The 18,321-nt window shown below is 50.4% G+C and overlaps 6 protein-coding genes across 6 annotated transcripts; 1 reads left to right on the forward strand and 5 right to left on the reverse strand.

Annotated features, from left to right (window-relative positions):
* Positions 1 to 201: 201 nt before the first annotated feature.
* J7337_010606 (uncharacterized protein) lies at positions 202 to 1,288 on the reverse strand (the record flags this gene model as incomplete). Its single annotated transcript, XM_044828181.1, has 3 exons — positions 202 to 1,137; positions 1,197 to 1,210; positions 1,267 to 1,288. 3 exons carry the CDS (start codon positions 1,286 to 1,288, stop codon positions 202 to 204), a joined length of 972 nt encoding a protein of 323 aa, XP_044676735.1.
* Positions 1,289 to 2,261: 973 nt separating this feature from the next.
* J7337_010607 (uncharacterized protein) lies at positions 2,262 to 4,635 on the reverse strand (the record flags this gene model as incomplete). The annotated part of the gene is made up of 2 exons (XM_044828182.1): positions 2,262 to 4,268; positions 4,342 to 4,635. The coding sequence occupies 2 exons, from the start codon at positions 4,633 to 4,635 to the stop codon at positions 2,262 to 2,264; spliced, it is 2,301 nt and encodes a 766-aa protein (XP_044676736.1).
* A 976-nt stretch (positions 4,636 to 5,611) lies between these two features.
* Positions 5,612 to 7,338, forward strand: J7337_010608 (uncharacterized protein; the record flags this gene model as incomplete). The annotated part of the gene is made up of 3 exons (XM_044828183.1): positions 5,612 to 6,027; positions 6,083 to 6,214; positions 6,264 to 7,338. 3 exons carry the CDS (start codon positions 5,612 to 5,614, stop codon positions 7,336 to 7,338), a joined length of 1,623 nt encoding a protein of 540 aa, XP_044676737.1.
* A 394-nt stretch (positions 7,339 to 7,732) lies between these two features.
* Positions 7,733 to 8,350, reverse strand: J7337_010609 (uncharacterized protein; the record flags this gene model as incomplete). The annotated part of the gene is made up of 1 exon (XM_044828184.1): positions 7,733 to 8,350. The coding sequence occupies one exon, from the start codon at positions 8,348 to 8,350 to the stop codon at positions 7,733 to 7,735; it is 618 nt and encodes a 205-aa protein (XP_044676738.1).
* A 1,740-nt stretch (positions 8,351 to 10,090) lies between these two features.
* On the reverse strand, positions 10,091 to 11,941 carry J7337_010610 (uncharacterized protein; the record flags this gene model as incomplete). Its single annotated transcript, XM_044828185.1, has 1 exon — positions 10,091 to 11,941. One exon carries the CDS (start codon positions 11,939 to 11,941, stop codon positions 10,091 to 10,093), a length of 1,851 nt encoding a protein of 616 aa, XP_044676739.1.
* Positions 11,942 to 15,913: 3,972 nt separating this feature from the next.
* On the reverse strand, positions 15,914 to 17,663 carry J7337_010611 (uncharacterized protein; the record flags this gene model as incomplete). Its single annotated transcript, XM_044828186.1, has 2 exons — positions 15,914 to 16,274; positions 16,426 to 17,663. 2 exons carry the CDS (start codon positions 17,661 to 17,663, stop codon positions 15,914 to 15,916), a joined length of 1,599 nt encoding a protein of 532 aa, XP_044676740.1.
* Between the last annotated feature and the right edge of the window lie 658 nt (positions 17,664 to 18,321).

Below are 18,321 nucleotides of genomic sequence, written 5' to 3' on the forward strand. Positions count from 1 at the left end.
TGAGCCATGAATACCGCTACGCTGCAAACGACAAGGTGACTGTGCAGTGATACAACAGGAGATTTTGCTCTCTCTCTATATGTCGTCTATCAAGAAGCACCAGCTCTTAGTATTGCAGACCTGGTATCATGGAGCGTCTGCCTAAGTGTTCAGTCACAGAACCTGGTATATCTATCTCCACCATGGTATTCATTAAGCATTTCAAGCTCCCATATCAACATCGCCATCGCCGTCACCACCTCCAGCTCGACCTCTCATGGCCTGCTCCGCATTCTTCCTCCTTTCTAGGCTTTCCTTCACCCACTTCTCACAGGCAGCGTCACCACCCTCGGCAATCTTACTGCGCACAACACCCTTCATCACTTCACCCGCAAAGCCCACAAAGTTATGTCTTCGCAGAGCATTCTCAAACATCCAATCTCGTCGCTTGCGCTCTTCTCTTGCCAACAGCTCCTCATCCCCAAAGTCGCGCGCACGCTGTCGCAGATCTCGGCACATGGCAAGGAGGTTGAATCTAATCTCTGTGGTATCATATCGTGCAATGCGACGTTGGAGAACATCGACCACCTTGGTGGGGAAGTCCTCAGAGCTGCAAGCACCGTGAGAGATGGGCGCCGGTTGCAGACCGTCAAGCTCGTAGAGTATACCGTTGATAGGTGTGTAAGCGATAAAATGGAAAGCATCCTCCGCCTCGGCGCCAGTCTTGTCTGTCTCGTCGGCAAAAGGGCTGCTGCGAGCAAAGCTGTTGTGTACCTCACGGATGAGGTCAGAGTTGCTCAGCGCCTCACCACGGAACTCGGGCGGCAACACCATGGTGAACTCTCTGAAGTCGCCGAGCTTCTCGCCTATTTCAACATCGTTTGTCTTGTTGAGTAATACACTCAAAAGAGCTTGTGTGGCGCATGCATTCTGAATCGTCTGGGCAGCGAAGAAGATGTTCTCGGATGCGGCATTGTCGAACGAGCCGTCGCGGGGTCCTTCGGGTGTCGCATATGGTTGATCAGTCGGGTACTTGAAGAGGAAGATTACGCCGTAGATGGGCTGTAAGGATAGAAGCTCAGATGGGTCGAGGGTAAGGAGTTCTTCGAATTGGACGTCTTTGACGCCAAGATTCTCGATGAGAGAGGTAAAGACACCCTGACAGCTTCGAATTAGCTCTCCAATCTAAACGGTTCCCCAGAAGAATTCAATCATACTGCATCCGACTCAACTATAGAATTTAAGTCAGTATATCAGTCAAGACCGTGCACGCAGCAGGAGACTAACTGGTATTCCATCCGCCACTCATTGCGGCGACAAGTCTGGCGTCTCCTAGCAACTCTAGCTAGAACTAGAGGTTATGAGTAAGGTAACTGATGAGCGCAGTCGTTCAGAGGGTATGTAGTTCGATTGATAGAGTGTGGACGTTTCTCGGATGTATCAAGTTGTTCTAGGGAGAGAATAAAAAGTAAGAGCTTCAACGGCAAACAACTGAGCTTGGAGCCACACGACACTGATATCATCTGTTGCTGATAAGATAAGAAAAGCCAAAGGCAGCAACAAGCTACGACATCATTCGAGGTACACTACAGGGCCTTGATCCTAAATGACAAAAAGCCTCAGGTAACTTAGCATAAGATTACGCTACCTTTTTGCTGGATTTATTTCAACACCTTGAGGTATATTAAGGTCCGATGTTTTCTTGCTCCCCAAGGACTACCTATCCCTGGCAGTCCCTCCTCAGGCATTGGAATGAAGAATTCCCTTCTATAAGGAAAAGGTTATACAATTTTGACATAACATAATCTCCAGTTCTTTGCCCTGAATGAGCTTGAAATCAGTGTCTTTATATAAACTTGTGCCACACTTGCAAGACCAGTTGTCAACACATGATTAACTACTAACTTGAGGGCCCTCCCTCTTTTTCATACCTGTAGCTACACTCAAATTCCAAAGCATGTCTATGGACAGTGCATCCTTCTGACCTTCAGTATCAGCAGCACTCTTCGATAACTATCAAATCATCGATGCCAAATAACAAAAAGGCCTGGGCTCAACTTTATTCTGCGGTAAATCTCTTCGCTCATTGAAGAAATGCAAGAAATAAAAAGAAAACTGGACTGAGCCAGGTTCCATACGAAAAGAAAACACCACCAACTCCAATATTTTTCACCCCGTTCCAATGCTTGTCATATAGCGTTGGTCTGAACTTTTCCACTCATCTCGCATCTCGCTTGAACACATTTCAACCAACAATTAAATTATCATCGTAAGGGATCACGCTACAATTCAATAAGCTGTTCCCTGGCTGGCTCGTTTCGATGGTTATCATCCTGAACTCCTTGCTCCGCCTGTGCTTCCACGTTGTGCTCTGTGCCAGTGCTGGTGGTCGCCCCTTCACCAAGATTCTCGTCTTGGTCCTGGTTCTCATGGCTCTCTTCATTTTGAGCTGCCGCTGCTGTTGCTGCCGCCGCGGCTTCGGCCTCTCTCTCCTCGGCTTCTCGACGCTCTCTCTCCGCTCGTGCAGCTGCTTCTAGATTGGCTATATGCCTTTCTGCAACACCCGGTGCGATACTGGCCAGAAACAAGAGACCCGCTCTCTCCACGCGTCTGACTTGTGATAATAGCCAACTTTCAGGACCTTGGTGCTGAGCTACAAGTCGACGTGCCATTTCAGTAGGATCTGGGTTTTGTCGAGGCTGCTGATTCTGCTGGTCTTCTCCAGCGATAGCTTGGCGATGTCTGGGCTCAGCGGGAATCAGATTTTCGAGGTGTCGTCCCAAGGGCTGCCAAACATGATCTGGAACGCCGTTAAATATTCCAGTACTAAGCAAAAAGATAAGCACCGCAATCACAATGATGGTGAACCATCTGGACCAGCTTGCGTTGGGGGAAGTGAAGAACCAGACAAACAGAACCAGCCGGAACAGTAGCCAGAGCTGCGGCCAGAGCTGCATAAGGAGAGGTGGAAGCGCCGCCATAGGTGGGTTTCCCCGGTGCATCAGGGGAGCCATAATCGCCGCAGGGTCCGGTTCTTGCGCCTGGTTTTGGCCTTGGGCTTGAGCCGGGTATGCGGGCTGCTGCGGCGGCGCAGGGTGCTGAGCTTGCTGCTGAAAAGGCTGAGGGGGTTGTAGGTTCAGAGGTCGTCCTTGTGCCTGGAGCTGGGGTATCGGCTGCGGCGCGATCTGGGATCGGGGATGGTGATGGTGGTGATGATGAGGATGGTGGTGGTGATGGTGGTGGTGTCTCGCTCGCAGCTGATTCTGGGCATCTAGAGCGGCACTACTAAGAGCAGCGGCTTGTCGAAGGTGAGGTAGACTCGTCTGAGTTCGCAACCGAGGGGTGATAAATGCTTCGGAACTAGTATTATTTAAAAGCAAGGCTCTGGGCCCCTCGGGCGACGAGAGAATATACACCTCGGGTCCTTGCCTAGTTCGTGAACTTCCAGGCGCTACAGTAGTACTGACTCGATTAAGAGACGAATCAGGGGTTCCACGACCACTGCCGGTCATGGGTTGGGACATGGGCCACGTAGGCGCCGTTAGTCCATGTTGAGGTCGGTTGTGAAGAGATGTGCTCGAAGCGCTTCGTTGCATTGCGCTGGCCATGGCCGACGTAGCTTGGTTCATATCAGCGTTTCGAAAAAGATTCTGTACATCAGCGGGAGACATTGAGCCGCTAGCACCACCGTTACCCTGTTGTCCGGGTACCATAGTCCGAATCACAGTCTCGAACTGATAGGTGCTCCCGTTTGGTCCAACGTGCTCACGGTAAACAGTATGGCCTGGCGCTGGGCTTGCTCGGCCACTATTGTTTCCACCAGTATTTCCAGGGTTGTTGGGGTCACCAACGCCGCGCATCCCCATTTGAGCTCTCGTTCGTTGGTTCTGGTTGAGAGCTCTAGCCATGGCCTCTCGTTGGATGCTGTTCAACCACTGTGTCATGTTCTGATGTTGGTGTTGAAAGGCGGCCGCTTGCTCGGGAGTGTGCGAAGGCGAAGGGGACGGCATGCGTGGTTGAGGGAACGGGTTGGAAGTCGGGGGCATCGAGTTTCGCCACGCTGGCGGCATCTGGTATCCAAAAGCTTGACCAGGGGCTTGCTGAGGTTGAGGGCGTGGAGGATGTGTTGGTGGTGCAGAAGCGGCTGGACTCGGACCTGGCGCAGGCGCAGGTGCAGGTACAGGAGCGGCGAGGGACGGTGGCGCAGAGGGCGCAGAGGGGTTTGAAGATGTGGTATCGGACATGTCGCGAAGGACAAGGTGAATCGTTTGCTGCTCGGAAGTGCGAACCTGTAGTCATGACAAGTCGTCGGGTTAGCATGTTGCAACTCTTTGGACAGATCACCATTCAGGAATCACGTACCGCATCAACGCCCAAGATATCAACTAGTGTATCCGCTTCGCGGACGAGTGCGTGCCCCCTATGGATTAATCGTTGATGGTCGTCGGCGGGCCGCAGAGGAAGAGTCTGGCGAATTTTATCCTTGAGCTGTTTGATCGTAGTATTTGCAGCAAGGTTGGGGAAGAGTAGCGGTCGATTCACACCAACAGACGGTGACACGACCTGCAGGTTGACAGTCTGTTCGTCGGTTGTCGCAGTAGAGGCGGCGGAAGGTCCATCGTCCTGAGGACGAGTAGCAGAAGGCATGGAAGCCATGATGATCAAGCTGATAGCATACCACCCCCAGGTAGGCAGGCGAGCTAAGGGAGGATGAAGTGGCCCGAAGTATCGGGATCCTAACAAGGAACAGCGACGAAGAAGAAAGGACAGGTAGGGTCGTCGTCGATGAAGTTATAATTCAGGAACATATGTCGGTAATCGACAGCAGGGTTTCGCCGCTTCCTAATCGTGGCTGTCGATCTACGAGAGCTCGCGTGTTGAGAGAAAGCACCGGCTCGTTAACTGACGTCGGTTGTGTCGTCTTACTAACACTAAAAGGGTCGCATGTCCAAGGGAGTCTGACGACAGATGATACAGAAAGGGATGACCAAATGCGACGGCTACAAGCAGCACAAAGATGTGCTCAAATAGATTGCAGTGATTCGTTGTGTAAATAGGATTTGGTGAAATGAGGGAACAGAAGGTTTTGATAGTTGATGGTTGATTACTATGTGACAATCAAGACATGGAAGACAATGGATGGCAACGACAATGGTTAGGGTGGCCTTTTGTCCTTGGGTTGGGGCCATATTCAGGTAAGCTCAGGCACACGCTCACCTTAGCCTGCGACAATAGGGAGCGGCCAGGGGAGTGACAGCCCGCTGTTGCGGTGTCGGTCTGTTGAGATCGGGTCGTTACAGCGCTAGTGTTGATTGGCCAGTGTTCTAAGAACCCCTGTTCAACCCACACTCTTTCCTTCGAGATCAATGGATCATCATCGTTCGGCGTTCGGCGTCTTTTGCTTCCGAGAGCTTGTCCGAGAAGCTGTGTGTGTCTTGGCTGTGTGCGGCTAACAAGCTCAAGCAGCCGCAATCCATCGTCATCGCTGGGTTTGACGTCAACATCCATCGAAAACAAGGGTCCAGTCCTCTTTGAGAGGCTTCAACTACCTCTCTTCTACCCAAAGACTCCACGCAATTGTACAAGAGCCAAGGAGGTAGCGTTCAATCGCTGTCAATCTCTACTGTCCGCTATGGCTCCAACCCTTGGTTTTGGGCCTGGCTCCTCCAAGCTCGGTAGTCACATGCTCCGCAACTCATTCTACACCCACGCCCGCGGGAGGAATTGTTACTCGCCATCTGCCTCGCGACACATGTTTCTGGCCTCTACGAGATCGCGATGCCTATCACGGCCTTCGGCCTCTTCAATTCGAACCTTTGCCTCCAATTCGGGCAAGAGACCAAGATTTTCCCAGCGCCTCGGCGAGGCCATGCGAAACTCCAAAATTCAATGGTACCGGATCCCTGTCGGTCTAGGTATTGGTTTCCTCGGCCTCGTCCAGTTTTATAAGGTCTCTTCCCGTGAGAAGGAGAGACTCGAGAATGAAGATGGACAGGAGGGTTCTAGGGCACCCAAGAAGCGTGCAAGAATCCGACCTGACGGTCCTTGGTATGTTGCTTATTTATGCCCCTATTCCCATCAATGCTAACTCAATCCATCCCAGGCAAGTCCAGGTCATGTCAACTCTACCCCTAAAGGCTATTTCTAGGCTTTGGGGTCGATTCAACGAACTTACCATTCCTTACTATCTTCGAGTTCCCGGTTTCAAGCTTTACTCTTGGATTTTCGGTGTCAAGTTTGTACCCTCAACTCAACGCTCGAAATCCCTTTGCTAACGATAGCAGCCTCGACGAAGTCGCCGAACCCGATCTCCACGTCTATCCAAACCTCGCATCCTTCTTCTACCGTACGCTCAAGCCCGGTGCTCGGCCACTTGATCAGGATCCCCATACGCTCATCTGCCCTTCCGATGGAAAAGTACTTCAGTTCGGCCAGATTCAGGGCAACGACATTGAGCAAGTTAAGGGTATGACTTACACTATCGATGCTCTTCTTGGAAAGAATACTCCTGCTCCAAGCATCTCCGGCGCTTCTGGTACTTCAACTCCCGCAACAAGCCAAGGCGACGTCTCAGAGGAGGAGTCGCTCGTTAAGCAACACGAGGAGTTTGCTCAAGTCAATGGCATTTCATACACTCTTCCCGACCTTCTCACCGGCACTGGAAAACAGGCTCCTTCGGCAAAGGACGAGTCTATGCCCGCGTCTCCTGGTACAGTTTCTGAGGTCCGTGCCGAACTCGCCCTCGGTGAGCGACCTTGGTACGATCTCATATCTCCCGACAATACCACATCGCTTTACTATGCAGTTATCTACTTGGCTCCTGGCGACTACCACCGCTTTCACTCTCCCACGAACTGGGTTGTTGACCGCCGACGTCACTTTGCAGGAGAACTATATAGCGTATCCCCATATCTTCAGCGAACCCTCCCCGGTCTTTTCACACTCAACGAGCGCGTGGTTCTTTTGGGCCGTTGGCGCTGGGGCTTCTTCAGTTATGTCCCAGTTGGTGCCACCAACGTCGGTTCCATTGTGATCAACTTTGATAAGGAACTCCGAACCAATAGTCTGTTGACTGACACGGCAGCAGACCGTGCAGCGGAGGAAGCTGCCCGCAGGGGTGAAGTGTACCATGGATTTGCTGAAGCGACATATGAAGCAGCCAGCCCTGTTCTGCGGGGTCATGCCCTCCGACGCGGTGAAGAAATGGGCGGTTTCCAGTTGGGTAGCACCATCGTACTCGTTTTCGAGGCACCCTCAAGCAAAACAGATGAGAACAATAGACATGTCGGTTGGGATTGGGCTGTACAGAAGGGACAGAAGGTGAAAATGGGACAAGTGCTGGGACGGGTCATTGAGTGAGGTACAGCATGGCTATGCAGAGCCAAGAAGCTAGTTAAGCGTTTGGATAATTACAGATATATATAATTGTATACTACTATATATGATGTTACGTTTTATGAAGAATATTTCAAAATTCACTTTCGTATATTGGCTACAAGGAAAGAAATATCACTAGAACATGGCATGATTTGGGTTGGCAGGTGGTGCACGTGTAGGTAGTCAATATGGATGTTCAAGTGTCGGTCAGAGGAGAAGGGCATCGTCAATGCAAACGCTTATATTGTGATTGATAATTTTGTCTATTAAAGGAAAACAAGAGCTCGGGGCTCCATGTTTCAATTGCAACTCGCTAAAAATGCAGGTTTCTAATGCCAATTCTAGTTGACGTTTCTCATGCTTTCGTAAAGTTATTTTAAGCGCCAAAGACCTTGACACGCTCCTCGAGAGGAGCATAGTCCTTGGGGGCAGCCTCAGCGGTCTTGGCACCGAAGACAAGCTGGGCGTTGAGAGTCCAGGTAGAAGGAATCTTCCAGGTCTCAGCAACCTTCTCATCGATCAGGGGGTTGTAGTGCTGGAGGTTGGCACCGAGACCCTCAGCCTCGAGAGCGGTCCAGAGGAGGTACTGCTGGATGCCAGCAGACTGAACAGCCCAGGGAGGGAAGCGGTCAGCGTAGATGGCGAACTTGGTCTGCATGGCCTCGACAGCGGCGTTGTCGACATAGAAGAGGACAGTTCCGGCGGCGGCCTTGAAGCCTGAGATGCGCTTAGAGGTGCCCTCCCATGTCTCGGCGGGGACGATGGCCTTGAGGGTATCGGCAGTGATGTCCCAGAGCTTGTCGTGCTCAGCGCCGTAGAGGACGACGACACGGTTGGACTGGGAGTTGAAGGATGAGGGGGTCTCGAGAGTAGTTTGGTTGACGATCTCGGTGATGCGCTGGGTGGAGATGGGGAGGTTCTTGGAGAGAGTGTAGATGGAGCGGCGGTTCTTGGCCAGCTCGATGAGGGCGTTGGCGGAGAATTTAGCGGCCATTGTGAATAGTTTGTAGGTGTTTGTAGGTGTGAGTGTTAAGTGGTGTGTAAGTGATATGAGCTGAGAGACTGATGATGATCTGGATTCTGGAAGGACAGACAACACGGGGAATCAACTAGAATATATATAACAAAACCCTCAATCAGTATCAAAGTAACGGCCCCGCCATATCGACCCCTCCTCCCCATTGTCCCATTCGTAAAGAGCAGAAACACATCAGACCCTGCCGACTTTTCGCAATCGCCAAGCTCCACTGACTAATGCGACTAATGCAGTGCCGAGCGCCGGGATGGCATCAGTGAAGGGTTCTGTGCCTGTCTAATCAGTTTGTCAGCCACCGGCTAGTAATTTCTGCTCGCGCGCGCTAGACTTGGGATATCTTTCCGAACGATTCCATCCGGATATACATATATTGGATGGGGTTAGCGTCAATCGAAAGCTACCCTGAAGCCACGATTGATTTGGGCTTCGTTTCCTGGATGATGGATGGGAATAATCACTCAGCTAATTGCCATAATGGTATCACTGCGAGTAGTAGTGTCTTCTGATATCTCCTGTATTTGAAGCGATAGTTGATTTGAATTATCTACGAAGCACCTACTCTTCAACGTCAAGTCTGGCAGCGTAGTGGACCGACCAATAACATGGAGAAACTCGGATATATCAATCGGAAAGAGACTTTACAATTCCGCTGACAAACGTAACCAGCCATCCAGATGCACTGAGCAGCCCTGGCAGCTTGATAATTTCATGTAAGCAAAGCATCAGCTAAGTTAGTTAGATACTGGTAGACTGGATATTCAGCTGCCCTATCGGCCTATCCTCTGAAACGTTCCCTCCACTCGTAAAACATACCTCGAGCGAGTCAGTCACTGACTGATTCTGTTCCAGAATTGTCTCATTTGATTAATCGCGAGACCCGAGTACACTCGGAGACTTCCTAACTCTTGACCGCCTGTGATTTGCAATACGCGCGCGCGAGAGAGACCGATAATGCACCCGGGCACATGGCTCCATGGTACCAAGATCCGCTGACATAACCATACAGTAATTGTTTTTTCTACGCAGACGAACCCATCCATGCATGCATTGGAGCTCCCGCTTGGATTGGATGCCGAACACATCTGCCCTATCATATCTCACCAGATGCCAAAAAAGGAAATCTGACAACGGGAGGCTCACGTTTGACAGGTCTTCTGTTGGTGAGATTTTAATCACCTGCTTGCATGTGAGGAGGATCCTTGATTGGTGATAGGTACAAGGCACAAATAGCAACCAACTACGGTAAAAGCCTTAGGAAATCAGACGAGTAGAGTACACCAAAGACTCGAGATAAGTTAACTGCACAGTCACAGCATCCCTGGAACTCCAGTAAAATAAGTTTCTCAATATTTGTAAATTCATTTCTCGGCGAGGATAGAGCAAGCTCTTTGTCAATCCTATCCCGTCCAGACCGCTGCCGAGGGTATTTTTGTAGGAAAAATAGTAGCACTATGCGAACTGCCACCTTGTACTTTAAACTCCCATAACGCCGTTACCATGCCCAGCCCAATGCTCCTCTTGTCTCGAATCAGATAATGCCATATGCTATCCTTCTTTCATGCGGCCATCCAGCTTGCGCCGGTTTGCAACTTTTCCTATCTTGTTACAATGATCCCGATAATTCCTCTTCAGTATAAAACAAACGTCATCCAAAACTTCCCAATCAACTCGCTAGAATAAACTCGCAGGCTAGAACATCTACCATGTCTCAGAGATGTACTTGCCCTCTTCCTTCTTGAGCTTCCAGAAGTTGCGGGCCTCTTCGCGCTCAAGGTTGCCCTTCTCCATGGCCACATCGCAAAGAGCCTCTTCGACTCCTTCGCCCATGCCTTTGCTGCTTCCACACACAAAGATTCGGCCATCCAGAGAGTTTATGATGTACCAGACCAGATCAGATTGGTTCATAACCTCTTCCTGAACATACTTGCCGGTACCCACTCGACTCTGGACAACACGCTTCACTTCTTCCTCATGAACACCCCACTCACCACTGTAGATCTCATCTACAAGCGAGTCCCGGATACCTTGCAGGACCCAGACCTTATTGGCACAGTTGGCCTGCTTGAGGCGGCGCTGGACGAAGCCACGGAAAGGGGCAATACCAACACCAGCACCAATCAGGAGCATGGGACCATCCGAGTTGAATTGCTTAGCCAGAGGGTTGGCCATCAGGCCCTTGAACATTGGAATGAAGATCTGAGGGGCACGCTCCCCAGCAGCTTGAGCTCTCATGAACTTGTGGGCCTGTCGCTCAAAGAATCCAGAGCCGACGCCAGCACGGCAGCCACGTCGCCAATCCATAGAGTCGTGGACTGTGACGGCAATCTCAATTAAGCGGCGCTGAGCATGTTCTCGGAGAGTGTATGATTCCGTGGGATCGTTGGAGAGAGAGTAGAATCGTGGCATGAGCTGAGCTTGGACGGACAGGAGCTGATCCATAGGAGGATGTGAGCTGGGGAACGCGTTGAGGATCTGTGAGAGAGTGACGTGAGGGCCACCACGGAAGTCGGAGAAAATGCTAGCACCCTCGTTGGAGCAGAGATACATGAGAATCTTCTTCTCGTTAGGGGCAGTGGCATGCTCCGCAATGACACGGAGGAGCTCCTTGGTAGGGGCATAAGATTGAATGTCGGTGGTCCAAGTGAGGAGCTCGCGCCGTGTGGTGACGAGCTCGCGAGGCTTGTCATCACCCCACACGGTAGGCCAGCGGCCCTTGGTAGTCTTCATGAGGACAGGCTTATCACGCTGGAAGCGTGGGATCATGAGGGCATCCAGAATCTCATCGACCGAAATCTCATCGTTGGGAGCCATGACACCAATGGCACCACCAACCTTGAAGTCGAAAACCTCCTCAGGAGGGTAGTCGGTAATGTCGAGATCAAAGTGGAAGGTTCTCTTCTCGGCGCCAGGCTTGGTGAGCTCACGGGTGTTGTGGATCCTCGCCGGATAGACATTGTGGGGAGGATGAGGCTGAACAAAGCGAGGGGGTTGAATTGAGGTGTCAACACCCTCATATCCAGGTCCAGGAACGAGGTAGTTGCTCTTGGAAGTAGTGGCTGTGGGCGACGACTCAGAGTCGGAGCCGAGAGAGATGGCCGAGTCGGATGGCGAAGAAGTTGGCCGAGGAATTGAGGTGAAAGACACAGTTTGCTCAGGCATATCGATGATACCAGTCAAGTTGGCGGGAATGTTTTCAAGTCTTAGACCGAGAGACTTGAAAGCATCGTTGTCGGGTAGAGTAACTTGCTCATACTCGACATTATTTCGGTCACCCATGCAGCAAGCACCACCACAGCAGCGATCCATATACTCAGCTGGTGTCTCACCAGTGATTCGCTGAATGTCTCTGGCATTCTGGGCAATCAGACGTGTAGATGCGCGACGGCGGCGCTCGAGAGGGATGACGGGCTCATCTTCTTGCGAGTCTGAGTCGTCTGAGTAAGTCAATGAGGGCGCAATTGAAGGGGCACCTTCAGCCATGATCAGTTCGGGATGAGGTGGAGCGGCGGGGTTGACGATGCCGTCAATTCGAATAGCAGGAGCAGTCATGATGGGCCAAAATTGTGCTTGAGCTACCCGCTGAATGTTGAGTAGAGTCGGGTGTAGGTGTTGTTGAATTGCTCTTCGCAGCAAGTAAATCGTGACGGTTTGTGAGGTGACTATGTGGTATGATATAATTCGAAAGCGACGTCAGGACGCAAAGAGCATGACGGTCCAGCAACAGCGATGCGGGTGTGTGCTGTCTGTCGTCTAGAGGCGAATAATGTATAGATTGTAGGATTAGTAGACTTCCAGTTGCAGCAGACTCGATTGACAAGATAGGTACTTCTGGATTGAAGCAGCTTTGCTGGTGGTGAAAGGAAGAAGCTGAGGAAAGCTGGAGGGGGGCAAAAGACTCAAATAGTAGGTAGGTAGTGGCCGACAGCGGGAGGTTTTAAAAAATCCAGGGAACCTGAGCCTGGCCTGGCCTGCACAGAACTGAACTGAACACAAAGCGCCCCCCGATGCGGGTTGGGGATGGATATCCACCGTGGGGCTATCAGACCAGGCAAAGGGGGGTGTGGCCTTAGACTACTGTACTGCGCTGTAGCCAGTCCCGAACGTGCACTATCGCTACCTATTGGGGCCTTCTGCCATCCAGATCCATTTGATACCTTACTGTAATATGGATGCAATTGATGAGCAATGTATTATAAAACCTTCATTAAGTCTTCGCTGGAATCTCTCGAATTACATCAAATATGCATTGTGTTTTTCAGGTACACGCGATAACTGGATCTCTTGTAACCCAATCACCTGGCAGTCGGGTCACCAGCGACAGGCATCTTATTCTCTTCCCCAGCCCATCGTAAAACCCGAATTCGAGCGATCCCGGTCTAGGCCCCTAGCAACTCTCCTTACAACAACAGGCCACAGGATAGATTGAATAAATGCATAATAGTAATTGCTTTGAGATGATGATGACGAAAAGGGGGCCTCGAGGGTTGTCTATTGTTCTGGCCAATGCTCAGGAGCTCCGAAACAGGACCATTCCCTTGTCGCAATTTCGTTATCAATCAATGCTTAATCAATCAGTCAGTCAGTGCGTGTTTGTCTCACCAGAGCTAATCGAATCCATGCACGTGGGCTCAGCATCTCCAAATATTGTTTCTCCTGTCACTAGTAAACATAAAGTACCCACGGGAATCCTTTCTCCGGTTCAAACCAATCATCCACTCGATTATGAATTGTTTGTTATCTTATTATCGATAATCGGCGAAAGAGTTCCCTCTGCTTCTTTTCCATGACGGGCTATGATCTAATGCTTGCCGATCCAGTGACCGGTTTGTGCAGCGCTGCCCGGCTTGCACAAGTATTTTCGCTGATTGGTTCGTCTGGCTGGGAGCCACCTTTATCAATCAGCCACTTGATTGTCGATTCTTTGTCTTGACACATCAAGCATTTGTAGCAATATTGTGTGCATATTCTTGGCATTCTCTAGTTCTTACGTTATGCTCTAATCTCAAGATCTGATCGAACAGCTTCAATTGTTTTGCTGTTGTTAACATTCACGAAGTATTAAGGAAAATGGTGAAGGACGACCAATAATTTAATCTGTTAACTGAGCCAATCACAGACGTAGCCAGAGAGCTAGAAAATCTAGAAAAATTCAAACTTTGGTTTAGGGTAAGATGACTTGCATAGAGCAACACTGATGAATCGGCTTGGCCGACACCACAACTCGCTGCACATAGCTCTCACAGTGAGAGATCAACTTCCCCTCAATCTTTATTTTTACTGTTGGACATTGACGGGCTACACGCACGCCGCATGGTCGGATTATACAGACTTGCAGAGAGCCGGAAATTACAGTTCAGGAACCTGAACTGCGCATTCGAGTAATTAGATCATACGAGCTACTCAACAAGCGGATCTTTTCGGTTCATCAGTCAACAACGGCTCAATACTCAGCGGCCAGGATTTTACTATCCATGAGGCTCTGTCTGATCAAGGACCTGGACCTGTAGCCGATCACTTACGGTAGGCGTCGATGTAACGGAATCAATAACTTCAACGGCTCCAGGATTCGGGTCAGGCCACCAGAAGAGAGAGATGCCGTCTATTCCCGCAATTGTGGCCTGTCAATTCCGTCTATGTCCCCCAACAACCGAATATAATACAGCAGACAGGTACGATTACGACGATTCATTGACCGAGGATCACCTCAATGGACAAATTGAGGAAAAAGAAACACAAAATCAGGTCATTGTTCACTTCTCTTCTTCCTCTCACCCATCAGTATCCGGTCCACAGCCGAATGTTTGAAAGGCTCTTGGCGGAACTCGTCCGACGGCCGAACCGAGCGTTTCCGTGGGGCGTCCCGAGGAAAAGGAAAGGTTGGGTTGCCTTCTTTTGCTTCGCCTTGGACAACGGCGGCGCCCGCAGACGCTATCTCTTTCTCCGTCGTTATCGCCCAGCCCGTTGATCGCGATTAGTTACATAGTACCTATTTGTGCCTTGAAGAAGGGTGGTGTTTGTCAAGCAAGTTCCCCTCGTTCCCCCTCGTTTCCCCCGCAATATTATTGATTTGTTCAGTTTCCAAGTTCCCCCATCTTTGATTTCGAAATCTGAGCCGATGTGTAGATGCAGATGCAGCTGTTCCAAGATGGGTAAATGGTATAGTAATTGGTGAGCTGTGACTGCCTCAGCCTCCCCGCGATCGTACAGATCGTGACCAAGCGACAGTGCGAGATTTCTGCGGTAAATCATTCCTCTTCCCCGGCTCATTCTATCAGGAGTCGTCGGTAGTGAGAAGGGGTGCGCCTTGGAAGGGAGTCACATGCCTCATTTACCCCATTCTCCAACTCAATTCATTGACACGCCAACACCAACACCAACATTTAATGACCCGTGACTTTCCTCGGCTTCTCGTGCCTCAAGCTCAGACTGAGTAGTTACTCCGTAAAATCAGTGAAATTAATTCTAGACACAGAAACTTGCTTTTTGTGGCCTTCCATTGCCAGGACATCCCGGTTCCGGACACTCTTCCCTCATTTTCCCATTCTTCCAAGTGGCTTGCCATGGCTTGGCCAATCGGATCGTCCCAACGAGCCATGGCTCTCAGCCTTGACCATGCTAAAAAGTTATCAGATTGATTGGGGGTTATCAATCCCATCTAATCTCTTTAGATGATGAGGTGCGACATACTAATTACGAATACTGTATGTGCACGAACAAGCTCACCGATCTCGGAACCCGTCGAGCAGAATAGAGTAGACCAGGACAGGACACATTGGCCATTTCCTCAATTATATGATACAACTACACTCTTGCTGGTAATGCCCAACGTGCCCACCCGCCGCCTATTGTTGGGTTGCTTCGCTGGCTCTTTGACGCATTCGTCCCATGCTGCATATCAAACCTTGTGGTACTCACACGTACTGCACACAGAGGATACAGTCAGACAACCCTACTCCCTGCTGAGTGAGCTGGTCTGTGCCAAGCATTGACCTCCCTTTGATGCCATATTCTCAGCCATGGCAGCACCTTCAGGGATAGATACCTTTCACCGACTAAACCTGGCATCACGCTATTCTACGGACAAGAACTTGTTCAAGCAGGGATGGAAACGAAATTGCCTTTGTTAAACTCTGGTCAATGTTGGGACTTGTTCCACGGTGGGAAATAAGACGCCATCGTCAGCCCTGACCCAGCCCGATGGGTCAGAGTCGGACAGCAAGCCACGATCTGATAAGATGGAAAGGAACTGGAATTTTACCTCGTGTGGGGAGACTACCAAGTACCGTCCCCGTCACTAGACAGGGGTTTCTCTTGTCACATTCGATCGCTTCAATGATCCCCGCTGTCTTCCTCACTCCTTTTTCAACGTACTCAGCTAGCTCAGCACGAGTGATATACTTACCTGCAGGACGAGTGCCATGTCAAGCTTGCTAGAATCACCGTCGAAAGTTTACCGGATTAAAACAAACCGACCCGACTCGCTGTTCCCTGACTTCTCCAGATGCCGAGGCCAACACTTCTTTACCAAACCTGGAAGTCCATCTGGTGAACCCGAGCCTGCCCGTCATCACTCTGCTGCCGTTCCAACTTCTGCCGCTGCTGTTGCCGTTTCGCTGCCGAAACCTTGGTTGCCGTGGTTTGCTGTTCCTCGTACTCGTTGGCATCCATGTATGCCAGCTTGATTCGAATTCTCCCGACCGCTGCACTGTTGAGACTCAAATTTTGCCATGCTCCAAGCTCTGGCAGCTGTCCCCTTAATACAAGCTCACAGAGATCAACATGTAGCTCGCCAATGAGCTCAAGCATCTGCGCTCCCCACACAGAAACCCTCAAATGGTAGTACATTGGCGAGTCATGTGCTTCAAACCGAAAGTCCTCGTTCCTAGACCAATCTCAGCGATTATTTCCCTCTTGAAGCAGAATAAATGTATGGGTCATGGTGTAGATTTTCGACGTGCGCCAGCAGAAATGACAACACATAGCTGCGGAGTCACATTCACCAAACTTGGTCGATTTAACGTCTGATGACTTACCATATTGGTTTTGGTGTTATTCTCTTGGTGGACTGGCTTTGTTGAACATCATATCCATACCAGAGAACACAAGTGTAGCCGATTTTGTCGTTGTCCAGCTCTGCTTCGCCAACTGACACGACCAGGCGTTTTGATCTGCGAGTTTTCAAACTAGACTCCTGTTTGGGCTTGAAACGTGCGTTGACTGGTGTAGAAGTTGGCCTCTCTGGCCCCAGAAGCTCTGTTGATGACAACTTGTTTCTTCTCTTGCTCGCTAGTGCTTGGCTAGCCAGGGAGCCCATTGCCCCATCCATGGGTAGTCGATTATGCCTCAATGCCACACCTAAGCTTGCGGGTCGTGAGAGACAGGAAGCGTATCCAGAATCCAAGCTACTGAGGCCGGATACTGATCTTAGCGGAGAAACGCAATCAAAGGAGTCGCCGCCAGTTTTGTCACCCGTCACTTGTCTGGTAATGGGGATTGGCGTAGCCGCTCCATCCTTTGCCATGTCTATCGACAAGAGGTTACGGGACTTGACGTAGCCCACAAACTGAGTCGCCGGATGTTCTGGTAGTAGATCCCAAAGAACGACTGGCACAGAAAGTAGGAGCAGGGTTGAATAACTGCGGTAGACAGACTCCACACTTACATGAGTTGCCAAGAGTGGAAACTGCTTGAGCCATCGAGCGCAACTCGCCGCATCATAGACTTGTTCTTCTTCCAGTGCAATAGTGAGAAGAACATGCGGGGCCGCTCGCTGTCCTTTTCTACCAACAGCCAACAAGGCCTGAATGCGGTCCTCAGACGAGATATAAGTATCTGACTGCACTCTCTCCGAGAGACTCCTGAGATCTGACTCAGGTATTGCCCGAGATGACGACACCGAGCTAGACTCTTCTTCAAACATCCTGCCCAAGGTGATGGAAGCAGCATGTGGATCAGACGTTGAGAGGATATAAGCAGGCGTCTTCCTTGACTCGATCAACCTTCCTTGCGAAGACCGATCAGGCTGAGCGTGTTTGAGTCGAGTTAATATCTCGCTGTGCAGCATCGCGGCCGAGAAAGGGAGCTGTGAGGCCCACTCCTTCAAGACCTCGATTAGTGTATGGGTAAAGGACTGCGCGCCTGGACGAGGTGTCCACGTCTCGAATCCACAGGCAGCGATGGTCTCTTTGATATTTGTCGGTCTTTCAGTCAGAGGAGCGGCACTTGCACCAGCACAGCAGTCGAGGAGAAGAAGGACATCGCATTTGACCATCTCAAAGAGAGTCTGGATAGCAGACCACTCCACAGTCGCGTAGCTTTTGTCACCCTTACTATTGAGACACCGAGTCAGCTTGAGTCAGACAGGGAGAACACTCTTCGTACCAAGACCAGGTTGACTGCCTGGCTTTGTTGATGATCCCATGCCCGCCGTAGTAGACGATGAGCAGGGTATCTTCATTCTCATGTTCTTCCACAAAGCCCAGTACTTTGTGATTGAGCTTGCGATGAGAATTTTGGGTTGGGATGAGAAACTTGTCTGTTGTGAAGCCGTATAAATGGTGTAAGACCCTTTGTAGCTCGTTGAGTTCCCATTCAACTTCGAGTTCGTCTTCTTCCCATCTTATGAGGAGTACTTGAACCTCGGTGTAACGAGAATATGCAGAGTTGGGAAACGCTCGCTTGGCGGCCTAGAGACTGTCAATAATCCTGAGAGCACGTAGTACAGAATCACAGATGGAAGTACCGATTGAAGATCGTCGACAAATTGCTGGAAGTTATTCATGTGATGCTGCGACTTTGTTGTATCATGAGTAGAAAGAGGTGGCAAGCAGCCATTTGAAGCGAGAGATATGGATGTATGTGAAGATGTATCAGAAGCCTGCTTCTTGAAGTCAGAGACAGCCTTGGGTGTATCACGGGAGCAACACTCA

The sequence above is a fragment of the Fusarium musae genome, chromosome 8, assembly GCF_019915245.1.
Source record: "Fusarium musae strain F31 chromosome 8, whole genome shotgun sequence".
Lineage (NCBI taxonomy): Eukaryota > Fungi > Ascomycota > Sordariomycetes > Hypocreales > Nectriaceae > Fusarium > Fusarium musae.